General features: G+C 37.3%; 2 protein-coding genes and 1 pseudogene across 10 annotated transcripts in view; all 3 read right to left on the bottom strand.

The window, feature by feature from the left end:
* Positions 1 to 17539, bottom strand: part of PGGT1B (protein geranylgeranyltransferase type I subunit beta) — a 59059-nt gene extending 41520 nt beyond the window's left edge. For all 3 annotated transcript variants that reach the window (XM_054555836.2, XM_054555835.2, XM_024247628.3), the window contains exons 1-2: positions 15734 to 17539; positions 6236 to 6354 (exon numbers count right to left, since the gene is read on the bottom strand). In XM_054555836.2, coding sequence (XP_054411811.2) covers positions 6236 to 6354; positions 15734 to 15873 — 259 coding nt within the window. In that variant the 5' untranslated portion in view covers positions 15874 to 17539. The remainder of the gene's footprint in view (positions 1 to 6235; positions 6355 to 15733) is intronic.
* A 120-nt stretch (positions 17540 to 17659) lies between these two features.
* LOC103890695 (small ribosomal subunit protein uS5-like) lies at positions 17660 to 20202 on the bottom strand (annotated as a pseudogene).
* Positions 20203 to 20371: 169 nt separating this feature from the next.
* Positions 20372 to 21745, bottom strand: part of CCDC112 (coiled-coil domain containing 112) — a 33639-nt gene continuing 32265 nt past the window's right edge. For all 7 annotated transcript variants that reach the window (XM_054555831.2, XM_024247728.3, XM_003780552.5 and 4 more), the window contains one exon: positions 20372 to 20935. In XM_054555831.2, the coding sequence (XP_054411806.2) occupies positions 20893 to 20935 (43 nt within the window). In that variant the 3' untranslated portion in view covers positions 20372 to 20892. The remainder of the gene's footprint in view (positions 20936 to 21745) is intronic.

A 21745-nucleotide genomic window follows, 5' to 3' on the forward strand; every position in this document is an offset into this window, starting at 1 on the left:
CCACTAGGGTCTTTATAATCCTGGAGTTAAGTGGAGGCCAGGGTTAATTTTAATTAAATATTCACAATGTCCTTATATGCCAAATATGATTGTCTCCACTAGGGACCCATATATATAAACAGTAAAACAACATTGAAACTTGGAGTCAGAAGTGCCAGACGTCAATCCGATTCTATCTCTTATCATCTGTGTGACGTTTCAGACAGGTCTCTGAATCACTTTGCCTCTCAGTTTCCTCTTCTTGGGACAGGCCAATTAGGTGAAGAATAAATCTATCTGATTATGTATTTGGCAGTGCTTTGAAAATTATAAAATAGTAAATAATGTATTGCATTATTTCTTCCATTAGCAAAAATATCAGTATTTATGTGTAACTATGAACTTTTAGTTTTTATTTTTGTATGATTTGAAGAGAGGTTAAGCTAAGTATTTTTCTAGTTTAAAACTTTAAATACTGAAACATATTTACTTACAATAAACATTCAAACAATTCAGATACGTAGAAAAACAGTAAAGTATCCTATCTTGCCATCCCCCACCTCTGTTTCCATCTACTTCCCCCTCCACGAAGATTTTCTGTGTATGCTTTCTGAGTTTTTCCTGTACATTTACATACACAGATTGTTAAAGCACCTCTGTATATGTTTTAAATTTATCACTTAATCATATATATTATAAGTAAAGTTTTGGTGCCACAAAAGAAATAGCACTCAAATATAAAATTTTCTTTTCTCTTCTCAGCAAGGCGATTTACTTCTATAGAAGGGTGTGCCCTTAAAGATGGAGCAATGGTGAGTGCACACTTGGACAAGGGAGGGGAAGAGGTTCTCATACCTGACGCAGGTGGCCCCTGCTGCTGTGTCGTTCCCCTATTGGCTAGGGTTAGACCAAACAGGCTAAACTTATTTCGATTGGCTAATTTAAAGAGAGAGACAAGGTGAGTGGTTTGGTGGGAGTCAGGGTAGATCAGAATGAGTCAGGGTGGAGCAGATAACCCGAATGAGTCAGGGTGGAGCAGGTAATCGGAATGAGTCGGGGTGGGGCAGGTGATTGAAAAAGGTTGCCTTACAACGAAGTTAAGAAAGAGCCCGCATCACCAAGTCAATTCTAAGGCAAAAGAACAAAGCTGGAGGCATCACACTACCTGACTTCAAACTATACTACAAGGCTACAGTAACAAAAACAGCATGGTACTGGTACCAAAACAGAGATATAGATCAATGGAACAGAACAGAGCCCTCAGAAATAATGCCACATATCTACAACTATCTGATCTTTGACAAACCTGACAAAAACAAGAAATGGGGAAAGGATTCCCTATTTAATAAATGGTGCTGGGAAAACTGGCTAGCCATATGTAGAAAGCTGAAACTGGATCCCTTCCTTACACCTTATACAAAAATGAATTCAAGATGGATTAAAGACTTAAATGTTAGACCTAAAACCATAAAAACTCTAGAAGAAAACCTAGGCATTACCATTCAGGACATAGGCATGGGCAAGGACTTCATGTCTAAAACACCAAAAGCAATGGCAACAAAAGCCAAAATTGACAAACGGGATCTAATTAAACTAAAGAGTTTCTGCACAGCAAAAGAAACTACCATCAGAGTGAACAGGCAACCTACAAAATGGGAGAAAATTTTCGCAACCTACTCATCTGACAAAGGGCTAATATCCAGAATCTACAATGAACTCAAACAAATTTACAAGAAAAAAACAAACAACCCCATCAAAAAGTGGGTGAAGGACATGAACAGACACTTCTCAAAAGAAGACATTTATGCAGCCAAAAAACACATGAAAAAATGCTCACCATCACTGGCCGTCAGAGAAATGCAAATCAAAACCACAATGAGATACCATCTCACACCAGTTAGAATGGGAATCATTAAAAAGTCAGGAAACAACAGGTGCTGGAGAGGATGTGGAGAAATAGGAACACTTTTACACTGTTGGTGGGACTGTAAACTAGTTCAACCCTTGTGGAAGTCAGTGTGGCTATTCCTCAGGGATCTAGAACTAGAAATACCATTTGACCCAGCCATCCCATTACCAGGGATATACCCAAAGGAATATAAAACATGCTGCTATAAAGACACATGCACACGTATGTTTATTGTGGCACTATTCACAATAGCAAAGACTTGGAACCAACCCAAATGTCCAACAATGATAGACTGGATTAAGAAAATGTGGCACATATACACCATGGAATACTATGCAGCCATAAAAAATGATGAGTTCATGTCCTTTGTAGGGACATGGATAAAATTGGAAATCGTCATTCTCAGTAAACTATCGCAAGGACAAAAAACCAAACACCACATATTCTCACTCATAGGTGAGCATTGAACAATGAGAACACATGGACACAGAAAGGGGAATATCACACTCTGGGGACTGTTGTGGGGTGGGGGGAGTGGGGAGGGATAGCATTAGGAGATATACCTAATGCTAAATGACAAGTTAATGGGTGCAGCACACCAGCATGGCACAGGTATACATATGTAACTAACCTGCACATTGTGCACATGTACCCTAAAACTTAAAGTATAATAATAATTAAAAAAAAAAAAAAAAGATTTAACCATTAAAAAAAAAAAAAAAAGGAAACCAGGAAGCGGAGGTTGCAGTGAGCAAGATCCCGCCACTGCACTTCAGCCTGGGGGACAGAGTGAGACTCAGTCTATAAATAAATAAATAAATAAATAAATAAATAAATAAAGTAGAAGGCAAAAAACTGAACATACTGACATATTGATTCTTTGAAAAGAAATTTAAAACTCATATCTAATATATATGCTAGACAGTTTCATGTCAGTATATATATAGAGTTCTACCTTGTTTACTGCGTAATATTCTTTACTGGGCCATAGTTTACATAACTTTCACATTTGATGAACATTTATTTTGTAACATTGCTTTGATTGAATTTCCCTGATTTCTAGTAAGGTTAATCATCTTTTTATGTATTGATTGACTATCTGTACTTCTTTTGTTAACTACTTAATACATTTTGTCATTTTCTAAAGGATAATGTATCTTTTTCTTCTGAATCTTTTTCTTTATAGTCGATGTTAATATTATACAAGCCAGAATTTTCTGCAAATTCATCACTTATTTATCTTTTACTACATAAAGTATTTAAATATTTATTTAGTCAAATCTATCAAATTTTTGCTTTATAATCCCCAGGTTTTGTTTAACATTTTTAGATGTTATAATTCCCTAGATTTTATGTGGTATCTCGAAGTAGGACAAATACAAACCCATGAGTTGCAGAAAGCATATTCTATCAGTTTGCAAATGCTTTATGAATTAGAAAATATTTGAAGAGCCAGACAAGGTCCTAGGCTAAAAGTGAAAATATATAAAAGAGGAAGAGAAAAAAGTTGGAGAAGGGGAAGGTGATTTAACAGATCTAACAACTACTGATACACAATAAGCACTGAGAGGGAAAAGAAATAGAAGACACATTCACTTGTCTCCCTTCCAGAAGTTTGCAATTCAGGTGGAGGCAAAAATATTTTAAGTAACTTAAGCAGCAATGACTAAAGAAAAAAACTGGCAGTGGGTTTCAAACCAGTGAAGTCCATGGAGTTGACAGCTTAATGGGAAAGAGAATTCTGATGGTTCTCAAAAGGAGTGGTGAGCTGCAACTCTAACTCCAAAAAATGTTTAAACTTTCCCTGAAGTATAATAAACATAAGAAAAGTACTCCTGTAATAATTAAAAACCTCCATGAACTTTTGCAAAATAAACTCACCTGTATAACCAGCACTCAGCTCAAGAAAAAGTACATGACTAGCACTCCAGAAGCCTTTCCCACTTCCTTCTAGTACTCCCCAAATGCCCAGACTGGATTGACCTATTTTTGTGTTTTGTAAAAATGGAACGATATACAATGTACTTCTTTCTCTCAAGAACATGCTTGTGGCACTCATTCAAATAACTGAATGTAGTTGTAGACTGTTCATTCCCATTACTGTATCATTTTCCATGGTGTGAATATGCTAATGTATACTTTATCCATTATACTGAAGATGGGTAGTCTGTATAATTACTAGTTCTAGGCTCTTATAAAAAATAGTTATAAACATGCTAGAACATATCTTTTGGGGAACATGTTTTAATTTCTGCTGAGTATACACTAGAACTGTTGGGTCATAGAACATACATATGTTCAGCTTTAGTAAATATAACCAAATAGTTTTCCAAAGCAGCTGTAAAACTCCTTTAGCAGCAAATGAGAGTTCCAGTTTGTTACATTTTTGTGAACACTTGTTATTTTCCACCTTCTTCATTTTTAGCCATTCTGTTGATTATGTAAGAAACAAAATTATTATGGATAATATGAAACTCCAGGTAACAGCAAATCTCTCACAACACAAGATTAAATAATGAGAAGAAGTATGTAGCTTTTTAAAACAACATAGATATAATAGTGTTATAAAAAACTCATTTCACAAATAAAATGGTAGGGGGAACTAAACACTTATTAAAGAACAGACCAAAAAATTTCTCAATCACAGAGCCACCAAATAATCCTTAAAAGTGGGGGGACATAGAAGAAAAGACAGAAAGTAGGAAGCATGGTGAGTAAGTGACCAATGGTCTGGAAACTATAACCTACAGCTTGAGTTCTCTCATTAAGTGTTATGGTCCATCCTTTTCTATAAAGACAATAGCTATTTTATTTCAGGAGTATGAGTTTCAGTAAACTTCTAATTTAAAAATAATATAAAAATATATTTCGGCAAGAACTTAGGGAATAGCTTTCCTATGTGCCACAGTGTGTATATGATTTCCTATCTGTACCATGTAAGATACATTTCTTTAAAAACTGGGCATGTACTTATAATTAAAAAAAAACCAAGCACAATCTGTAATAATTCTACCATACCTCAGTCTAATAATTAACTGTTTAAAAACTCCCAGACTTTCACTTAAACTATTAAAAAACATCCTGGCAAAAAGGGAAAACAACAAATGACATGTATTTTGCAAATGACTAGGACTAAGACGTGGCCTCAGCCACATGCTCCTGGAAAATGAGGACCATAACTTGCAACTTGTCACAGCCCTTCTCTACAGGTTTAGAAGAGTAGTACTCTTAGTAGAAATTCAATAAATCCTACTCGTCAACATGCTAGATCTGTAACTATTGACCAAACTCTTACACATGCTTTCATTGGGGCTGGTAAAAAAGTGATTAGATATTTATATATTTAATTCTGATAGACCTAGTTCAAAATACTTAATCATTTTTTAATAAGACTTTATAAATAGGCATAGATTTTAAAAGTTATATAAAAACAAACACTATGAACTTCAAGAATAAAATAGCCCACAAACTATGTTCAAGATCATCTGTCAAACAGAGAAAATCTTTCTAAGTAAAGTTTTAGCTTATTATTTCTCCAAAGTTCACTGGATGAGATTTACATATGATTACTCCAACCAATGAACCACAAAATGCTGACTCTTTAAAGACAGCTAAGTGGTGACCACTAAAAAACAAACAAAAACAAAAAACAAAAAAAAAAGCATGATTTTCTAGGAGTTTGTTTGATGTTTTTAAGGTTAGAATTTATAACATGTATAAGTTATATCTATCTTAGATATTTTATACTTAATAGAGTGAATAACAGAGTTTATAAAAACTTGTATATTTGCAGTTGATTATGTAATTTATGAACGCTGAGAATTCATTTAATTAATCAAAAGTTTTTAAGTGTTAAGAAGTGTAAAAATGACTGAAGCATACATAAGCGCTTTAAGAAACCATTAAAAATGCTAATGAAACATTGGAGGGAAAATAACCAGGAAACTGAAAGAAAACTTTTTGATGGCAAAGAGTTTTTCACTGAAAAGACAAGAATTGTTGGGAATGAAAAACAGAGTTAATGCTACAGAACTAATCAAACATAAATACTGACTATAAATAATCAACAAGCAGTCATCAAAGTGAAAGTATACAACATAGTATGGTGCCACAATTGTGAATCTCTGTTAAATTCCAGATAACTCTAAATTGTTTTCTTAACAGATTATGATCAGATTTGTTAAGTATTGTATTTCAACAGAATGGCAATGCTGCATTACAAGGAAATCACAGATAAATAAAATATGTTAACAGTATACAAGTAAGTACTAAGATTTTCTAGTCCAACACATGTTATGTCAGGTACAATTAGTCACACTAAAAATAAAATGCTAAAAACTCACTCACTGTCTTCTGTGGGAAGGACCTGCAGGGAGTAAATCCACTCTATTATATCATCTTTGTTCACCACATCTAAGGAATCCAACATATCCAGCCCGGAGAGTGCAAAAAATGCAATTGTCAACCTAAAAGAAAAAAATGTAAAATTCTATCTTAACTATCATACCACTTAAGTCTGAAGTCTTCCTGGTCTAGAAAAATAATAAAATCATTTTAATTTTCCAATAATTTAAACAATACTTCCATCTTGCAAAAGCAAAAAAATATATATATATATATATTCTTGTAACTTAATAATCAGTCAAGCCTTTTATTTCAATTTTTCAAAAGGGGACATTTGGGTGTTAAGAAACCAATCCTACCCCATTGAAACAAACAAGACCCACTGAAGCCAGAATATTACCAAATTGAAGGCTAAAGTAGATTTAAAAAAGGATTCTCTACAACTAATCAGCACAAACAGTACAGGACTTAGAAATATACGAAAATGTCAATTTTCACTAATTTGTCAGAATCAATTATACTTACACCTTGTATTTAATTCTGGAGGAATATGAGAATAATATCTTAATTCAAAGGTGTTAACAAATAACATGACTCCTTGGGAAAAGGTTTATAATAAGCTTTGAGAAATACGAAACATTTAAAAAAATACAAATGTACTTACACTGTATTTTCCCAGAGAGGAGCATTCTTTGGCAGAATGAAAAACTATAGAGCAAAACCTTCCCCCTCCAAGACTGTACACTATAAATCAGAAATCTAAACCTGTGCTTTCATATAAAAATCAGTATCTTACTGATTGCTTTGAACACAAAGAATTCGTTATATATAATTCCTTTCATGTTGAGAAGCAGTCTCTAGTATAGCTTGATTGAGTATTGTTACATCATTTCCATAATCTAACAATTCATATGACTAATAGTAATAAATTAACACTTCAAATTATCTGGTCTAAAATTTTACAGCAGAGCTACCTGATGTATTCTGTAACCTTTTCAATGAAGATTCTAAGAAAGAATTAAGCCTTAATGCCCTGAGGTATCCACTGTATGTAATAAATTTACTTCTCTCCTGTGCATCTAGAATAGTATTATCTAGAATAGTACTACAGGTTGAGTATCCCTTATCTGAAATGCTTGGGACCAGAACTGTTTCAGATTTCAGATTTTTTTTGATTTTAGAATATTTGCATATACATAATGAGATGATACCCCACTGGGACAAGACCCAAGTCTAAATATGAAATTCATTTAAACTTCATATATATCTTACACACGAAGCTTATTTTATATAATAGTTTAACAATTTTGTGCATGAAACAAAGTTAGTGTTAAGTACTTATGTGTGGAATTTTTCACTTGTGGCATCATGTCAGTGCTTAAACATTTCTGATTTTGGAGTCTCTCAGATTTTTGGGTTAGGGATGCTCAATCTGTACTATCTTTAGGAGAGATGAGAAAATAGTGATTTCTTTTCTTTTTTTTTTTTTACGGCAAATTATCTCTCTGATCCCTGGTGGAAAAAGACTAGCAGCATCCATTAGATAACAGGAGGAGATATCAGAAGTAATTTAATTCCAACCAAAGCTTAAGGGCAAAAACTAAAACTACAGAGATTTGGGTGCACTTAAGAACAATAAATATTTGGGAAACATCTTATTGAGAGACTATTACCATGTATTAGACACTGAGCTGGGATATTTCTCATATATTATTTCAATTTAATCCTAACAACACACTGAGATCTATTTGAATTAGAGAGGTAATTTATCTAAGTAAGATCAGGATTATATTAAGGGCAGTGGAACTCCTTTATGTGGGAAGCAGTGTTGCACAGTAGTTCAAAGCTCAGACTCTGCAGTCAAATTCCAAGTTGGCCAATTTCACTAGACTGACCATATGACTCTGGGCAGGATACCTAAACTTTTCTAATCAGCTTCCAATAATTATTTTAATCATTACTATACCTTATACAGTTATTGTGCTTACCTACTCACAATAAGCACTCAATAAATGGAAGCCATTATCATTGGTCTTTGCCATGATTTGGAGGGACAAGAGTAACAATGACTTTAGGATCTAATCACAGTCTATAACACTACAGGCCTTTTCTATAGACTCTTGGTTGTAACCATTTTCCCCAGAGGAATGTGCTTCTCCAAACACAATGAACATGGGAAAAACCTCTACATAATAGCAACAAAGTGTGAAAATCACTGCCCTTGGTGGTAATTATGTCTCATGAGATAAGGTCCACTTTGTTTGTATGCACTCAAATATTTACTGAACTAATAAAGGACCTGCAATACTACATCCAACCCTCCTGGAGAGCTCTAACAGGGTTTTTGGTTTTGATGTAATACATAAAGTAAATAATTACATTTATAGTCAGGTACAATTAAGCATCTACTAATATAGTTTATTAAAGCATTATTAAGGAAAAGGGCAAAAAGAAGACAGAGACAAAAGTGGAGGAAAACATGAAGGACTTGAGGTCGGATAATGGATAAAACAAAGATCTTCCTGTCAGTAAAAGCTATGTAGTAAGAGAATTTATGCAAAGGCTATAAAAACAAGTTGGCATTTTTTTCAAAATTAAGAAATTCAGAAATGATCTAGTCCATCTCTTTGATTTTCTAACTGAAGAATTTAAAGCCCAAAAATTTCAAGTAATTTACTTAAAATTTCAACACTAGACAATCAAAACTACTCAAGAAGTCTAAGTCCCAAAGTGGTATTCTTTCACAGGGGTGCTTCTCAAACCTGGTTGCTCATTAGAACCTGCTTAAAAACAAACGACCAAAACACCACCAACATAACATAGAGATCAAGGTCCTACTTCACAATCCAATCTATGGGTGTAAGGTGGGGTCTGGGCCTTTTGGGTTTGTTTTTGTATTTAACTTCTCAGGTAATTTTAATGTGCAGGCAGGTTTCAGAAGCACTGCTCGAGAACAGTGGTTCTCTACTGGGAACACTGCCCCTAACATAATATATCATAATCAAACATTCTTGGTTGTCACAGTGGAGGAGGGAGTTACTGGCATTAAGTGGGTAAAAGGTACGGCAGCTGCTAAATGTCTACAATGAACAGGACAGGTCCATACAACCAAGAATTATCTGGCCTAAGATGTCAACAGTGCTGAGGTTGAGAAAACCTGCTTTAAGGTCATACTCTTATCTGTATGTTATCTGAATGATCTGTTTGTCATGTTATTTGCTCCTGGATAAGAATGCACTTTATATGTACGTATCAAATACAAGAAATCAGCCATGTGATGGTATTTTAAAATCTTGCATACATAATTATTAAGGGCTCCTGAAAGTCCAGCATTTTCAACTCATAGGTGAAGACTTAGGTTGAGACCATAAGTTTTATGAGATTAACAGAGTTATGGTGAATGGCTTATGTTTATAAAAAGAGGTCTCATCAGAAATGCTTGGCAGGCAGAACCAATAAGTCACTTTGGGGCAAATATCTGGCCCCCTTTAAAATAGTCTGGGAAACCATTCCTCTTCCGATCACATCAGAATTCTCAAGTAGTCCTAAAACTGAAAGAGAGAGAATTAAAACAAGCCACAAAAAACACAAAGGAATTTTGGGCTGTGGGCCTCCGAGAGAAATAGTATAATGTAGGGCTTTATGGTTCCTAGATGACTTCTACTTGGGAATAAACTGCTGGGCAACCTGACTCAGCACAGGTGTATAGAGGGGTAACTGTGCGAACACATGCACCTAAAATCAAGCCAATAAAGTTATTTTTACATTTTTACTTCTTTCAGAGAATATCTGTTTATTCTCTTTCTTCTTTTCCCTAGAACTCAATCTGAATCTGCAGCCTGAGAAGTGTAAATAAGCAAACAATATCTTTCTGTTCGCCCCTCTTCTCCCACTCTGAACAATATGTAAAAGAAGTTTATCTTACAAGGATGAAAAAGTAACATCCCCTAACCCCCAATCAAGTCGCTTTACCAAAGAATCAATTCACAGACAAGAGGGTTAACCTAAGTGTCTCCAAAAGATGTCAAATATTCCAGGCTTAAGAACACGCATACCCCAAAGATTAAATAAGAACAACAACAAGGCTGGGCGCAGTGGCTCACTCCTGCAATCCCAGCACTTTGGGAGGTCAAAGCGGGTGGATCAACTGAGGTCAGGAACTCGAGACCAGCCTGGCCAACATGGTGAAACTCCGTCTCTACTAAAAATACAAAAAGTCAGCTAGGCGTGGTGGTGGGCGCCTGCAATCTCAGCTACTAGGGAGGCTGAGGCAGGAGACTCACTTGAACCCAGCAGGTGGAGGTTACAGTGAGCTGAGGCTGCAGTGAGCCAAGATTGTGCCACTGCACCCCAGCCTGGGCAACAATAGCAAAACGCCATCTCAAAAAAAAAAAAAAAAAAAAAAGAATGAAAAACAGTCTATAGTCTGGACAGTGGAAAAAAGAACTTAGTCATGCTGATATAAGAAATATATTGAAAACACTAATTTATGAGAGTTGACTAGATTCCCAAACTTTGGATCCCTTGTCCTGAACCTTTCTGTGCAACCCCATCCTTTACCAAGTGTCTTAAACAATAGACTACATTCCTGCCTAGATACCAGATGGGCCTATGACTACATCATATTGCACCTAAAATTATAAATAAGCATCTACATTAAGAAATAAGAACACAAATAAAATTGATAACCATGTCAGTGAAGAGAGAGCCTTAGAGGATACATTAGACTTAATCATGAAGTTAAAATACTAGCACATAGATGCTGCCATAATACTTTGAAACAAATGACTGAAAGACTGCACAAATTCTGGAATTTTAAGCATTATTCTTCATTTATAATTATTTTTCAATGGCTGATTCATCTGGTAAATACTTTTACCAGATATCTGTGGAATTATTTAACTTGTAAAATAGTTTTTCTACTATCATACTTTTTCAATAAGAAACATCTACTGAACACCTACTACATACTAGACGTCACGACAAAAATGAATAAAGCTTCCTAACCTTAAGGAGGTTACATGTTAAGTGCTATTACATAAATCATCTTCTTCCTTTCTCAACTGGCTCCTTTTGCCTTTCATTCTCCAGACCAGATGGTAGTTCCAATTCAAGAATTCTGGGACTCCTCCTTTTTCTTCATCCCCTCTTTTCTAGCCCTACTTCCACTGCCTCAGCATCTCTCTCCTGGACTACCACATCAGTGTCCTCATTGGTCTCCCTGGTTCTGGTCCTGTACCATGTGATATATGACTATATAAATGACTATTCCTGTCACTTACATGATATCCAACTCATGTTTCTAGGCAAGCACACAAAGCTTTCCATGATCTGATGCATGCCTACCTCTTCAGATTACATTCCTACCATATCCCTTTACATTTTGAACCACTACTAGAGAACTAATTGAAGTTTTCTGCTCAACACTCACTTCTCCAGCTTTATTTTTCTTATTGTCCATTTGCAACAACAACAACAAAACACTGGAACACATTCTTTAAGATTTAGCTTTGGGGTTACTTCTTCCAAGAAGCCTTCTCTAGTCCCTGTCTCTCTTCAGGTTGAGCTACTTAGGTACTTCCAGAATGCCCTCAGAATATCACAATCATTTTGTCTAGTCAGGGGATTAGCCATATCAGAATCATCTGAGCACTTGTCAGAAATGCAGCATCTCCGGCTCACACTCAGCATCACACTCCTCAGCTATTGCAATATACTTTAACAGGCTGCTTCATGGAACACCGCACCTCTTTCACCTACCATTAGATTTACAGTTCCCGTAAAGTAAATTTCTAAGATCTTAGAGGTTCTCTGCTGCTCCTACACATAAAACACCATATAGACACTCTATTAAGAGTTAATAACTTTACAGAGGACAGGGATGCACAGGAGTATTCATCTAAAAATACAATGACCTAGGCTTATGCAATCAGAATCTGCATTTTAACAAGATCCCCAAGTAATTCACATGCACATTAGAGTTGGGAATCACTGCTGTAATAACTGTGTATTTGTTTCTTCTATAAGGCAAACAGTCTCTAACTTTAGCCTGCTTTAGAACCACCTGAGATGCTTGTTATAATGCACACTCCCAAGGCCCACACAAAATCCAATGAAGGTCTGGGAAGGGGCCCAGGTATGTGCATTTTTATAAGCACATACAAGTCATTACTTAGAGTCTCCTACCACTACACTTTGAAAGATGTACTGCTAGACTGTGATATATTTAAGATAAGGGGGCCGGGCACAGTGGCTCACGCCTGTAATCCCAGCACTTTGGGAGGCCGAGGCGGGCGGATCACAAGGTCAAGAGACCAAGACCATCCTGGCCAACATGGTGAAACCCCATCTCTACTAAAAATACAAAAAATTAGCTGAGCGTGGTGGCACACACCTGTAGTCCCAGCTACTTGGGAGGCTGAGGCAGGAGAATCGCTTGAACCCAGGAGGTGGAGGCTGCAGTGAGAAGAAATGGCGCCACCACACTCCAGTCTGGTGACAGAGTGAGACTCTGTCTCAAAAAAAAAAAAAAGGTAAGGGAGGAAATGAAAGAACAACGTAGTTGCAGAATGGGAGGCAGCAGAGAGGTTACAACGCAGGATACACAGGGGAAAATACAGGGACATGAGAATACAAAGACTAGCTAGACTGTAAATGCTTTGTGAAATAAAAGCTAACTGCCTAAACCCTTCTTCTAGAACAGCTGACTGTAAAAATAACAGAAAATTGTCACTACTTTGACTACTCTAATTCCTATTACCCAAATACAAATGGCAACAATAACTCATAACCACACTAAACTCCCTAAACTACTTACCAAAGAAACCTGATAATTGATAAAGCTCCCAACCCTTGGATTATAAACTAGTAACTATCATTTTAAGAAGTCAATATAAAAGAAAAATCTCTGATGAAACCGCAGACAATACACTTTCTATTTTCATAAAGTCATTGTCCCTAGAAAAGTAAAAATTATTCCTATTGGTCAGGCTAAAAGAAACAGGAAAATAAGAGTAATTTTGCCAAAATGGTGAATCAGAAAATAAGTTTCTAAATATCCAGTCTAATATTAGCCTTCTCAAAGCTTTTTCATACCTATTGGTAAAAAGAAACGAACAGAGGAACACCTGAATCATTAGTTTAACACTGTATCCCTGTATCTAGACACATGGGGAGGCACTCTATGAATGACTGTGGAATTTAACTGCAATACCAGGTAAGACTTGTGGCTTGCCCAATGTACTGTTTTGTCTTAAAAATCAGCAGAAACTTTGTGACCAGTCACCTCTGCTGAAAACGTTGGAGTTTCTTCACAAGCATTTTAAAGTCAGTTATGAATCACATGCACCACAAAAGAACTTAGTGCTAAAGAAAATAAAGTCTGTGAGCTAGGAAAGAGAAAAACTTAAAATCACTACAGAAACTGACATATGCAGTTATCTTAAATGTGGTTAAGTGGGCTATAAGAAAACCAAAATGATGTACAAATTCTATTCATGTGACAAACATTAGACAATAAAGGATACAATATTGCTTAACCAATGCACCAAGGTGTTATATAACACCTGGTGTCGATCGTATGCTCATACTAAAGTTAAATAAGTCAGAAAATTTGTGCTGTTTTACTTATGCTGTGAACAGAATTACACAGTTTAATGCCAATGTGCATTATTCTATATGGATTTGTCCAAGCTGGAATTTTATAGAACAGGCCAAACACATTGGCATTTTGAAAATGCAATCACAGACTTATAGTGATAGATGCAAGCAAAGTTCAACTGTTTAACAATCACAATTTAATCAGCTCACAGGACTTATACACTGCATGTATCTAAACAGTGTATGTATACGATAAATATGCACATTATGTATCAATAACAAAAACAGGATGGAAGACTTTTTATCCAAACGCTTTGAATTCACATAAAATTAATCCCTATTAAGATATAAGTGATTTATCAACATTTTAAAACATCTCATATCACTACAATCATAATCTTTCAGTTTGGAAATCTGAAACTTTCAGTGAAGGTATAGGCTCTGCTAATAGATCAACACCTATGAGAGGAGGAAAGAATATAAACGTTTCACTCTTTCTTTTGTAAGAATCTGTTCATCCTTCAGGGCTCAGCTCACATTATTCAACAAATACTTCTTAGTGCTTCTCAGATACCAGGTACTATTTAAGGTCCTAGTGCAATGCTGACCAAAAGGACTAAGCTGTTGCAAATGTTGAAACAGAAACAATTGCCACTGGCCAATATGGCAACTGAGCACTTGAAATGTGGTGGCTACTACCAAAAGAATAACTTAATTTTTAATTTGATTTAATTAATTCAAATTGAAATAGCCAAATGTGGCTAGTGGCTACCAGATTGGACAGGGCAGCCCAGTCCTAACTACAGAGATAAACAAGATAGACAAAAATGTTACCTTTGTGAAGTTTATAATCCAGTGTAATAGAAAGATATTAAACAAATAAACCAATAAATACGTAATGTAAGGCGGTCATTGGAAGTGGTCCCTTCAGGAAGGGTGTTTAACGAAGGCCTCTCTAAAGAAATCTGGATTATGTACATGCCTGTCTATATACTTCTATGACCACTACACTAACATATAGCACAGAACTCTATACAAATGCTTGTCTTGTTCAGCTGTACTCTGGCACCTACCATAATGCAGTTCTTGACCAAGTGTGCAGAAGTAATCTGCAAAGCTCCCCAAACTGATCCGGTCATGCAGTGTTCAAAATACACCAGCAACTCAGAATTTAGAAAACGTGGGGAGAGAACACAGCAAAAACAAGCTGCTCTTTCCTCCCATCCAGTCTCAAGCAGCTTTTGAGCCTCACTTCAAAACACAGCAATGCGGAGCAAAGATCGCCTTCTCCTTTCTTTCTTCTCATCCCCAGCTTTTACAGTAAATGAAGTTGCTTAGCCTCTGCCGCACCACACTCTTCAGCTATTGCAATACTTTTAACAGGCTGCTTCACGCAACACCGCACCTCTTTCGCCTACCATTAGATTTATAGTTCCCATAAAGTTTCTAAGACCTTAGACGTTCTCTGCCGCTCCTACACATAAAACACCATACAGACACTCTATTAAGAGTTAATGACTTTACAGAGGACAAGGATGCACAGAAGTATTCATCTAAAAATACGACGACAAACTTTGTCCTTTTCCTTTTACACTCGGAAGTAATGAGGCAAAGTGACAGGCTATGGGAGGGGGTAAAAAAGCAGCTCAGAGTTGCCAGAAAAAAAGGGAAGTGAAAAAGGAGGAAACTGGAGATTCTACAGCCCTAGACGTACAGCCTTCCAGACCTTCCCACCGTACGGCGGGAGAGTGGGGGTAACCTCAAGCCCTCTTGAAACCAGTCAGTGCCAAGTGGGCGGCCGCGCAGCCCCCTTCCGGCGCCCAGTTTGCGGTCCGACTCTGCCGCGCCTTTCCGCTGGGGCCCGGGCCTTGTGCCAGCCTGGCTGACTGTGCCACGAGTTACCTGCTTGTCTCGAGTGAAGAATAGCGCTCCGGCAAAACCTGGAGGCAGCGCTGGAAAAATCGCACGTGCCGATCCCGCAAGAAATCCAGCCGCTCTCCCTCACCGCTCCCTGCTAGCTTCTCGTCCTCAGTGGCCGCCATGCTGCTCCGGAAGCGACGTCCGCCGCGACCCGGAATCAGTGCCCGCGGAGAGAAAGAACCCTCCTGTGCTGACCCAGAGGTGCCGGGTGAGGGGACCTGCGCCCGCCACAGACTAAGCCAGTATTTGAAACCGCTATCATCTGGGTCCTGTGCAGCACTTCCTCTCTCCGATATCTCCCTAGCTAGCGCATGACCCTACCTTTTCTACTCAAAGCCCTTGAAGCTTGTAAACACCTCGCAGGCCTTGTGAAAATCCAGTCCACAAATCCCTCCGTCAGAATTTTTATCTTGGGAAGCGCAAGGTCAAAAGCATCAAGTTCGCTTTGAGACAATTCCCTGAGGATGGTATATCTGAAAACGGGGATGGTTCAGTATAAACTTGCTAACACATTGATTTTTGGAGGGCCAGTTTTAAGCTGAACGGTTAGGGAAACAAAAAGAAAAACCAGCGGAAATAAATGTTTATTGACACTACAAAAGTTCAGGACTTTCCTAATCTTAATCCTTTCTGGATACCAGGAATCACTTAAAAATCTGTGTATAATGCCCCCAAACATATACAACATGGATATTCATACCTATATATGACTGCTTGCGTCATTCTTTTACAAATCTTACAGATTTTACTTTCCTTGAGTCGACGTGTTATCAAGAATCAATGGTGCATCAATCTGCAACAGCAAAATAAACTCAACATCTTCTCCAATTACCTGCATTCTAAAAACATTAAACATGCTTCTAGTTCTTTTTTCCTAAAATAGGGATTTAAGTTGTTTAGCCGTTATACTATGCCCTTTAAACGTTCATGAGGCATTCCTCAGTAGCGGGTGGGGGGATCCACCCAATAATATAACTAAACTAGGTTCCCTGTAATCAACTTAGCTAATAAAATTTGGGGTATAATTTTGTTAGCTTTCTTAGAAAATGTAATTCTTATAGTCTATGGGCTGGGGTATTCTTACACTTATTCAACAATCCAAACTGCTCTGAATAATTTTTGGTACTATTAACTACTTATTCACAGGTATTCCTGCATGTCTTCACAAAATACCGCATTAACAAACAGCCAGAGACGGATTCTAGGCTGTCCTCTGTACTTCCCTACAAATACGGAGCTCACAGTCCTTGCCCTTCAGGTATGCCCAGTCTGGAGTTTCCACTGTTATTACAATTAAGATCTCTCACTTAGCACACATACCCCCAAATGCCTGAAGATTTTTAAAGTGGAGTCTTATACACGTTTAACTTACTGAAATCAGCTATGGACACTGTATACATTCTCAGAAAATTAATTCTAATAAGCATGGCCCTTAAGTTAGGGAAGCCAAATGTTTCATCTGATTCTCAGCTCAAGGACTAGCAATCTGATCCAAATCTAGAGGAAAAATTTGCGATGTGGGACTCATTCAGAGATAATATAGAATGCCTCCTAGGTTGGTAAAAGGCTTTCCATGAGTGATTTTATCCATACAAGATTTTTGGCATATACATAACAGAATGGGAATGATAGAACATCTATATAATTGAATATTATTTAGCCATTACACAATAATGTTTGAATTATGTAGAAATGTACGAAAATATGTGTAATGCAATTATAGCATTGTAATTAATATGTACTATATGACTGTAACAATTTAAAAATATGTAGGTATGTTTTTTGAAAAAGTTACCCTGGAATTATGGGTACTTTATAATATTTCTTCTTTAGTGCTTTTTCTATATTTCTTATTAATGTACTTTTCTTGTTTCCAGGCTTACTTCAGTTTATTTTTCTTGTACAACCCTATGTTGTAGCCACCGCTGCAGCCTGGGTCCTCTGCACGGAGACTCTGGTTGTGGGTCTTGAGGAGGTGGTCAGTGAATTCCTGATAGGGAGACTTGGTGAATATAGTCTCCTTCCAGAGGTCAGGGGTCAGCCTGCTGTAGGCCTTAGAGATGGCATCAAAAATGACCATGACGAAGTTGCCCAGGATGGCAGTGCAGCCCCTGGCTGAAGTGTAGCAGTCATTGATACCAGCCATCAGCAGCAGCCTCTTGGCCATGGGGGCCGAGATGATGCCAGTGCTCCTGGGCGCAGGGATGACCCGTGCCAGCACAGAGCCGTGGCAGCCTGTCACCTTGCAAGGGATGGTGTGGGGCTTGCCGATCTTGTTCCCCCAGTAGCCTCTGCGCATGGGCACAACGGAGAGCTTGGCCAGGATGATGGCCCCGCAGATGACACCGGCCACCTCCTTGGAGCACTTACCACCCAGATCAGTGTGGCCATTGTCCCCGATGGCAACAAACGCCTTGAACCTGGTGTGCTGGCCAGTGCGTCTCTGCTTCTGCACTGGCATGTCTTCAAAACCTCCTCCTTGAGAGAGGCCCCAGGAAAAAGTCAATGATCACAGACTCCTTGATGCGCAGGGAGAAGAGATAGATCTCCTCCAGGGACTTAATCTTCATGTCCTTGACCAGGCAGCCCAGCTTGGTGACAAGCATCTACTCCTTGTCCTTGGTCTTGCCTCGGCGAGCCCCGCGGCTGGCCCCGGCCCCGTCCATGGCCGCGACCCGAGTTCCCCATCCCAGGGCCGGCCGAGACCCCAGTTCCCCATCCCAGGGACCCTGGGGCCTCCGGGCCTCCCAGGCTCCCTGCTGCACCGGCATCATCCGTGATTTGGTGTTTTCTCAGAGAAAAAGCTAATGTACTTTTTAAACCAGTATAAGAAATATTTATTTGACATCTTGTTTATGAACCTGTAACTTCTATGAACTCTGTAACTGAAGATATTTGTGTTTATCTTACATCTTTTATATAAAGGATCTATATAATAAATTCATCATTTATTTCAGATTCAGCTAGAAAAACTGATTTCTTCAGAGGAACTTCCATACTTTTCTTTATTTAAAAATAAAAATAAAAAAACAAAGCCATGAGAATCACATCATCCAGAATGCTTACCTTAGATACAGGAATTTGAAAGCTGCATTTCAGTGCAACAAAAAGCAACACGTAAAAAAGCAATATGTAAGAAACATTTTCTGTATCTTGTAGCTTCTCAGTTTTGCTTTTAATTTCCTCATCTTGCTCTATGTTTTATTTATGTATTTATTTTTTGAGATGGAGTCTCACTCTGTTGCCCAGGCTGGAGTACAGTGGCACAATCTCAGCTCACTGCAACCTCCGCCTCTTGGGTTCAAGTGATTCTCCTGCCTCAGCTGGGAGTACAGGCGTGAACTACCACACCAGGCTAATTTTTGTATTTTTAGTAGAGATGGGGTTTTACCATGTTGGCCAGGCTGGTCTTGAATTCCTGACCTCAAGTGATACGCCCACCATGGCCTCCCAAAGTGCTGGGATTACAAACCTGAGCCACTGCACTCAGCCTCTATATTTTATCTCTGAACTACTTCAAATCATTACAAAAAAGTTTTGGAAAACAGGTAACAAAACCAGCACTCCTGTTTAAGGATCTTTTATGTCAATTTTCTCATTCTGCACCAATAACTGTACAAATCAGAATTCAGTTTCTAAAATTTGGAAGCCATCTACTTTGAATATTAACTGTAAAATAAGAAAAGATTTTGACCGCTACTCATAGTACATTTCCAACTGAGTCATTTAACCTAAATGCATCACATTAACAATGAAAGATAAACAATGAAAGATAAAGATTATCTAAGATAAAAAAAGATTTATAAGAAATAAATTTCCTGTGTTTTTATGTATATAGTATCTTTCCTACGAGAACAAATTAAATAACGTTAGGAATATTTTATAATATGAAAAGTTGAACTGTATTCAATTACATTGTGTTTTCATGTATAAAAGTTTAGAAATTTAAGAACTAACTCTTTTGGCCAAATATGTTAATCTAACAACTTTAAAAGATCTTATTCATTCATTCCTTCATTCATTCATTTTAGAGACAGGGCCTCTCTCTCTCACCCAGGCTGGAGTACAGTGGTGCCATCCTAGCTCACTGCAACCTGGAACTCCTGGGTTCAAGTGATCCTCCCACCTTATCCTCCCAAGTAGCTGGGACTACAGGTGTGTGCCACCATACCCAGTTAATTAAAATTTTTTTTTTTTTTTTTTTGTAGAGACAGGGTCTCCCTGTGTTGCCCAGGCTAGTGTCAAACTCCAGGCCTCAATTCTCCTACCTTGACCTCTGAAAGTGCTGGGATTACAAGCATGAGCCACCATGCCCCACCTAAAACATTTTAAGTGCCATCAAGAGAAATTACAGTATTCTAAAGCTGGCTTATTTCAGACGATGTTTCAGAACAAAGAATTTTCCTACTTTGAGGCAAACAGAAGCAGAAAAGAAAACTGCATTAGCCAGGAAGATGTGAAAGACACAAAGATTTTATAAATCTGTGAAATCCAGAAAGGCTGAAGGAAAATTTGGAATTGCTGAAGGAAACCAAAAAGATTATATTAATAATACAATTAATAGGGTATATGAGAGACATATTTTTAAAATAAATATTCTCTATATAAAACAAAGCATGCTTCAAACAAATACAAAATATTTATTACACAAAAATGTCATAACTGACAAACTGCCAATTTGTTAAACATAGAAAAAGTACTAACATTTCATAACTCTAAACAAAAACCACTTTACCTTTTTGTTACTCAAGCTAACTTAACTCCAAGTTATAAAAGTTACAAAATTTTAGTTTAAAAAATGTCATTGTATGATTGTTCCAATTTATTTTGCTATGCTATGACAAAAACAAAATCTCTTTGACATGTTTTCAGTATTTAAATTGAATAATGTTTCTAACATTAACTTATTTAAATAACTTTTACATCAATAATAGGCCAACACATATATTAAATACCTTCTTGGTAGAAGCAGGAATACTAATGACAAAGCCTCATGAAACTTAATACCTCTCAGTTCACAATATAGCACAATAATCAATCTGACTAAGCTATCGATATTTAAAGAACATGGTTAGTCACTCTCTCCCTGGTATAACTTAGTATGTTAACATTCTTATCAACTGAGTAGCAATTTCATTATCTCATACTCTTCTCTGTATTCCTTGTCTCCAGGTTGGAATAGCCCTAAGGAGAAAAAGAGAAAAGCAATTGTAAATATATAGGAAATTAAAAGAAAAAAACCCTATGTGATTAAATGCTAACTTTAAAATACATATATAACCTACCATGCATGTTGTTTGGCTGGTTCATATGGGCATGTAGGTTTGCAACCCTCATTAAGGTTTTATTTCTGGCTCTAGCTCTCAAACTGATTAACAGACAAACCAATCAGTTAATCTACTTAATCAATCTTTCATTCATTCTTTTTCAATACTACTCTCCTTATAAAAATAAATATTAATGTGAAAAAGGCAGAAAATGGCATCTACTAACATGAATCTAATATCTAACAGGGCATCAGGTACTACTTTTACTTTATTGATTGATTTATTTTTTTTTTTTGAGATGGAGTCTCACTGTTACCCAGGTGGCGCGATCTTGGCTCAACATAACCTCTGCCTCCCAAGTTCAAGTGATTCTCCTGCCTCAGCCTCCCGAGTAGCTGGGACTACAGGTGCACACCACCATGCCTGGCTAATTTTTGTATTTTTAGTAGAGATGGGGTTTCACTATGTTGGCCAGGCTGGTCTCAAACTCCTGATTTCGTAATCCGCCCTCCTCGGCCCCCCAAAGTGCTGGGATTACAGGTGTAAGCCACTGCACCCGAACTACTTTTACTTTTATCTACTGTTTATTTTTAAATAAACAAATTGGATAAAAAGTCAATGCCCATCAGTGTGCTGTATTCAGGAAACCCATTGCAAGTGCAGAGACACACATAGGCTCAAAATAAAGGGATGGAGGAAGATCTACCAAGCAAATGGAAAACAAAAA

Source organism: Pongo abelii, chromosome 4, assembly GCF_028885655.2.
Source record: "Pongo abelii isolate AG06213 chromosome 4, NHGRI_mPonAbe1-v2.0_pri, whole genome shotgun sequence".
In the NCBI taxonomy this organism is placed as follows: domain Eukaryota; kingdom Metazoa; phylum Chordata; class Mammalia; order Primates; family Hominidae; genus Pongo; species Pongo abelii.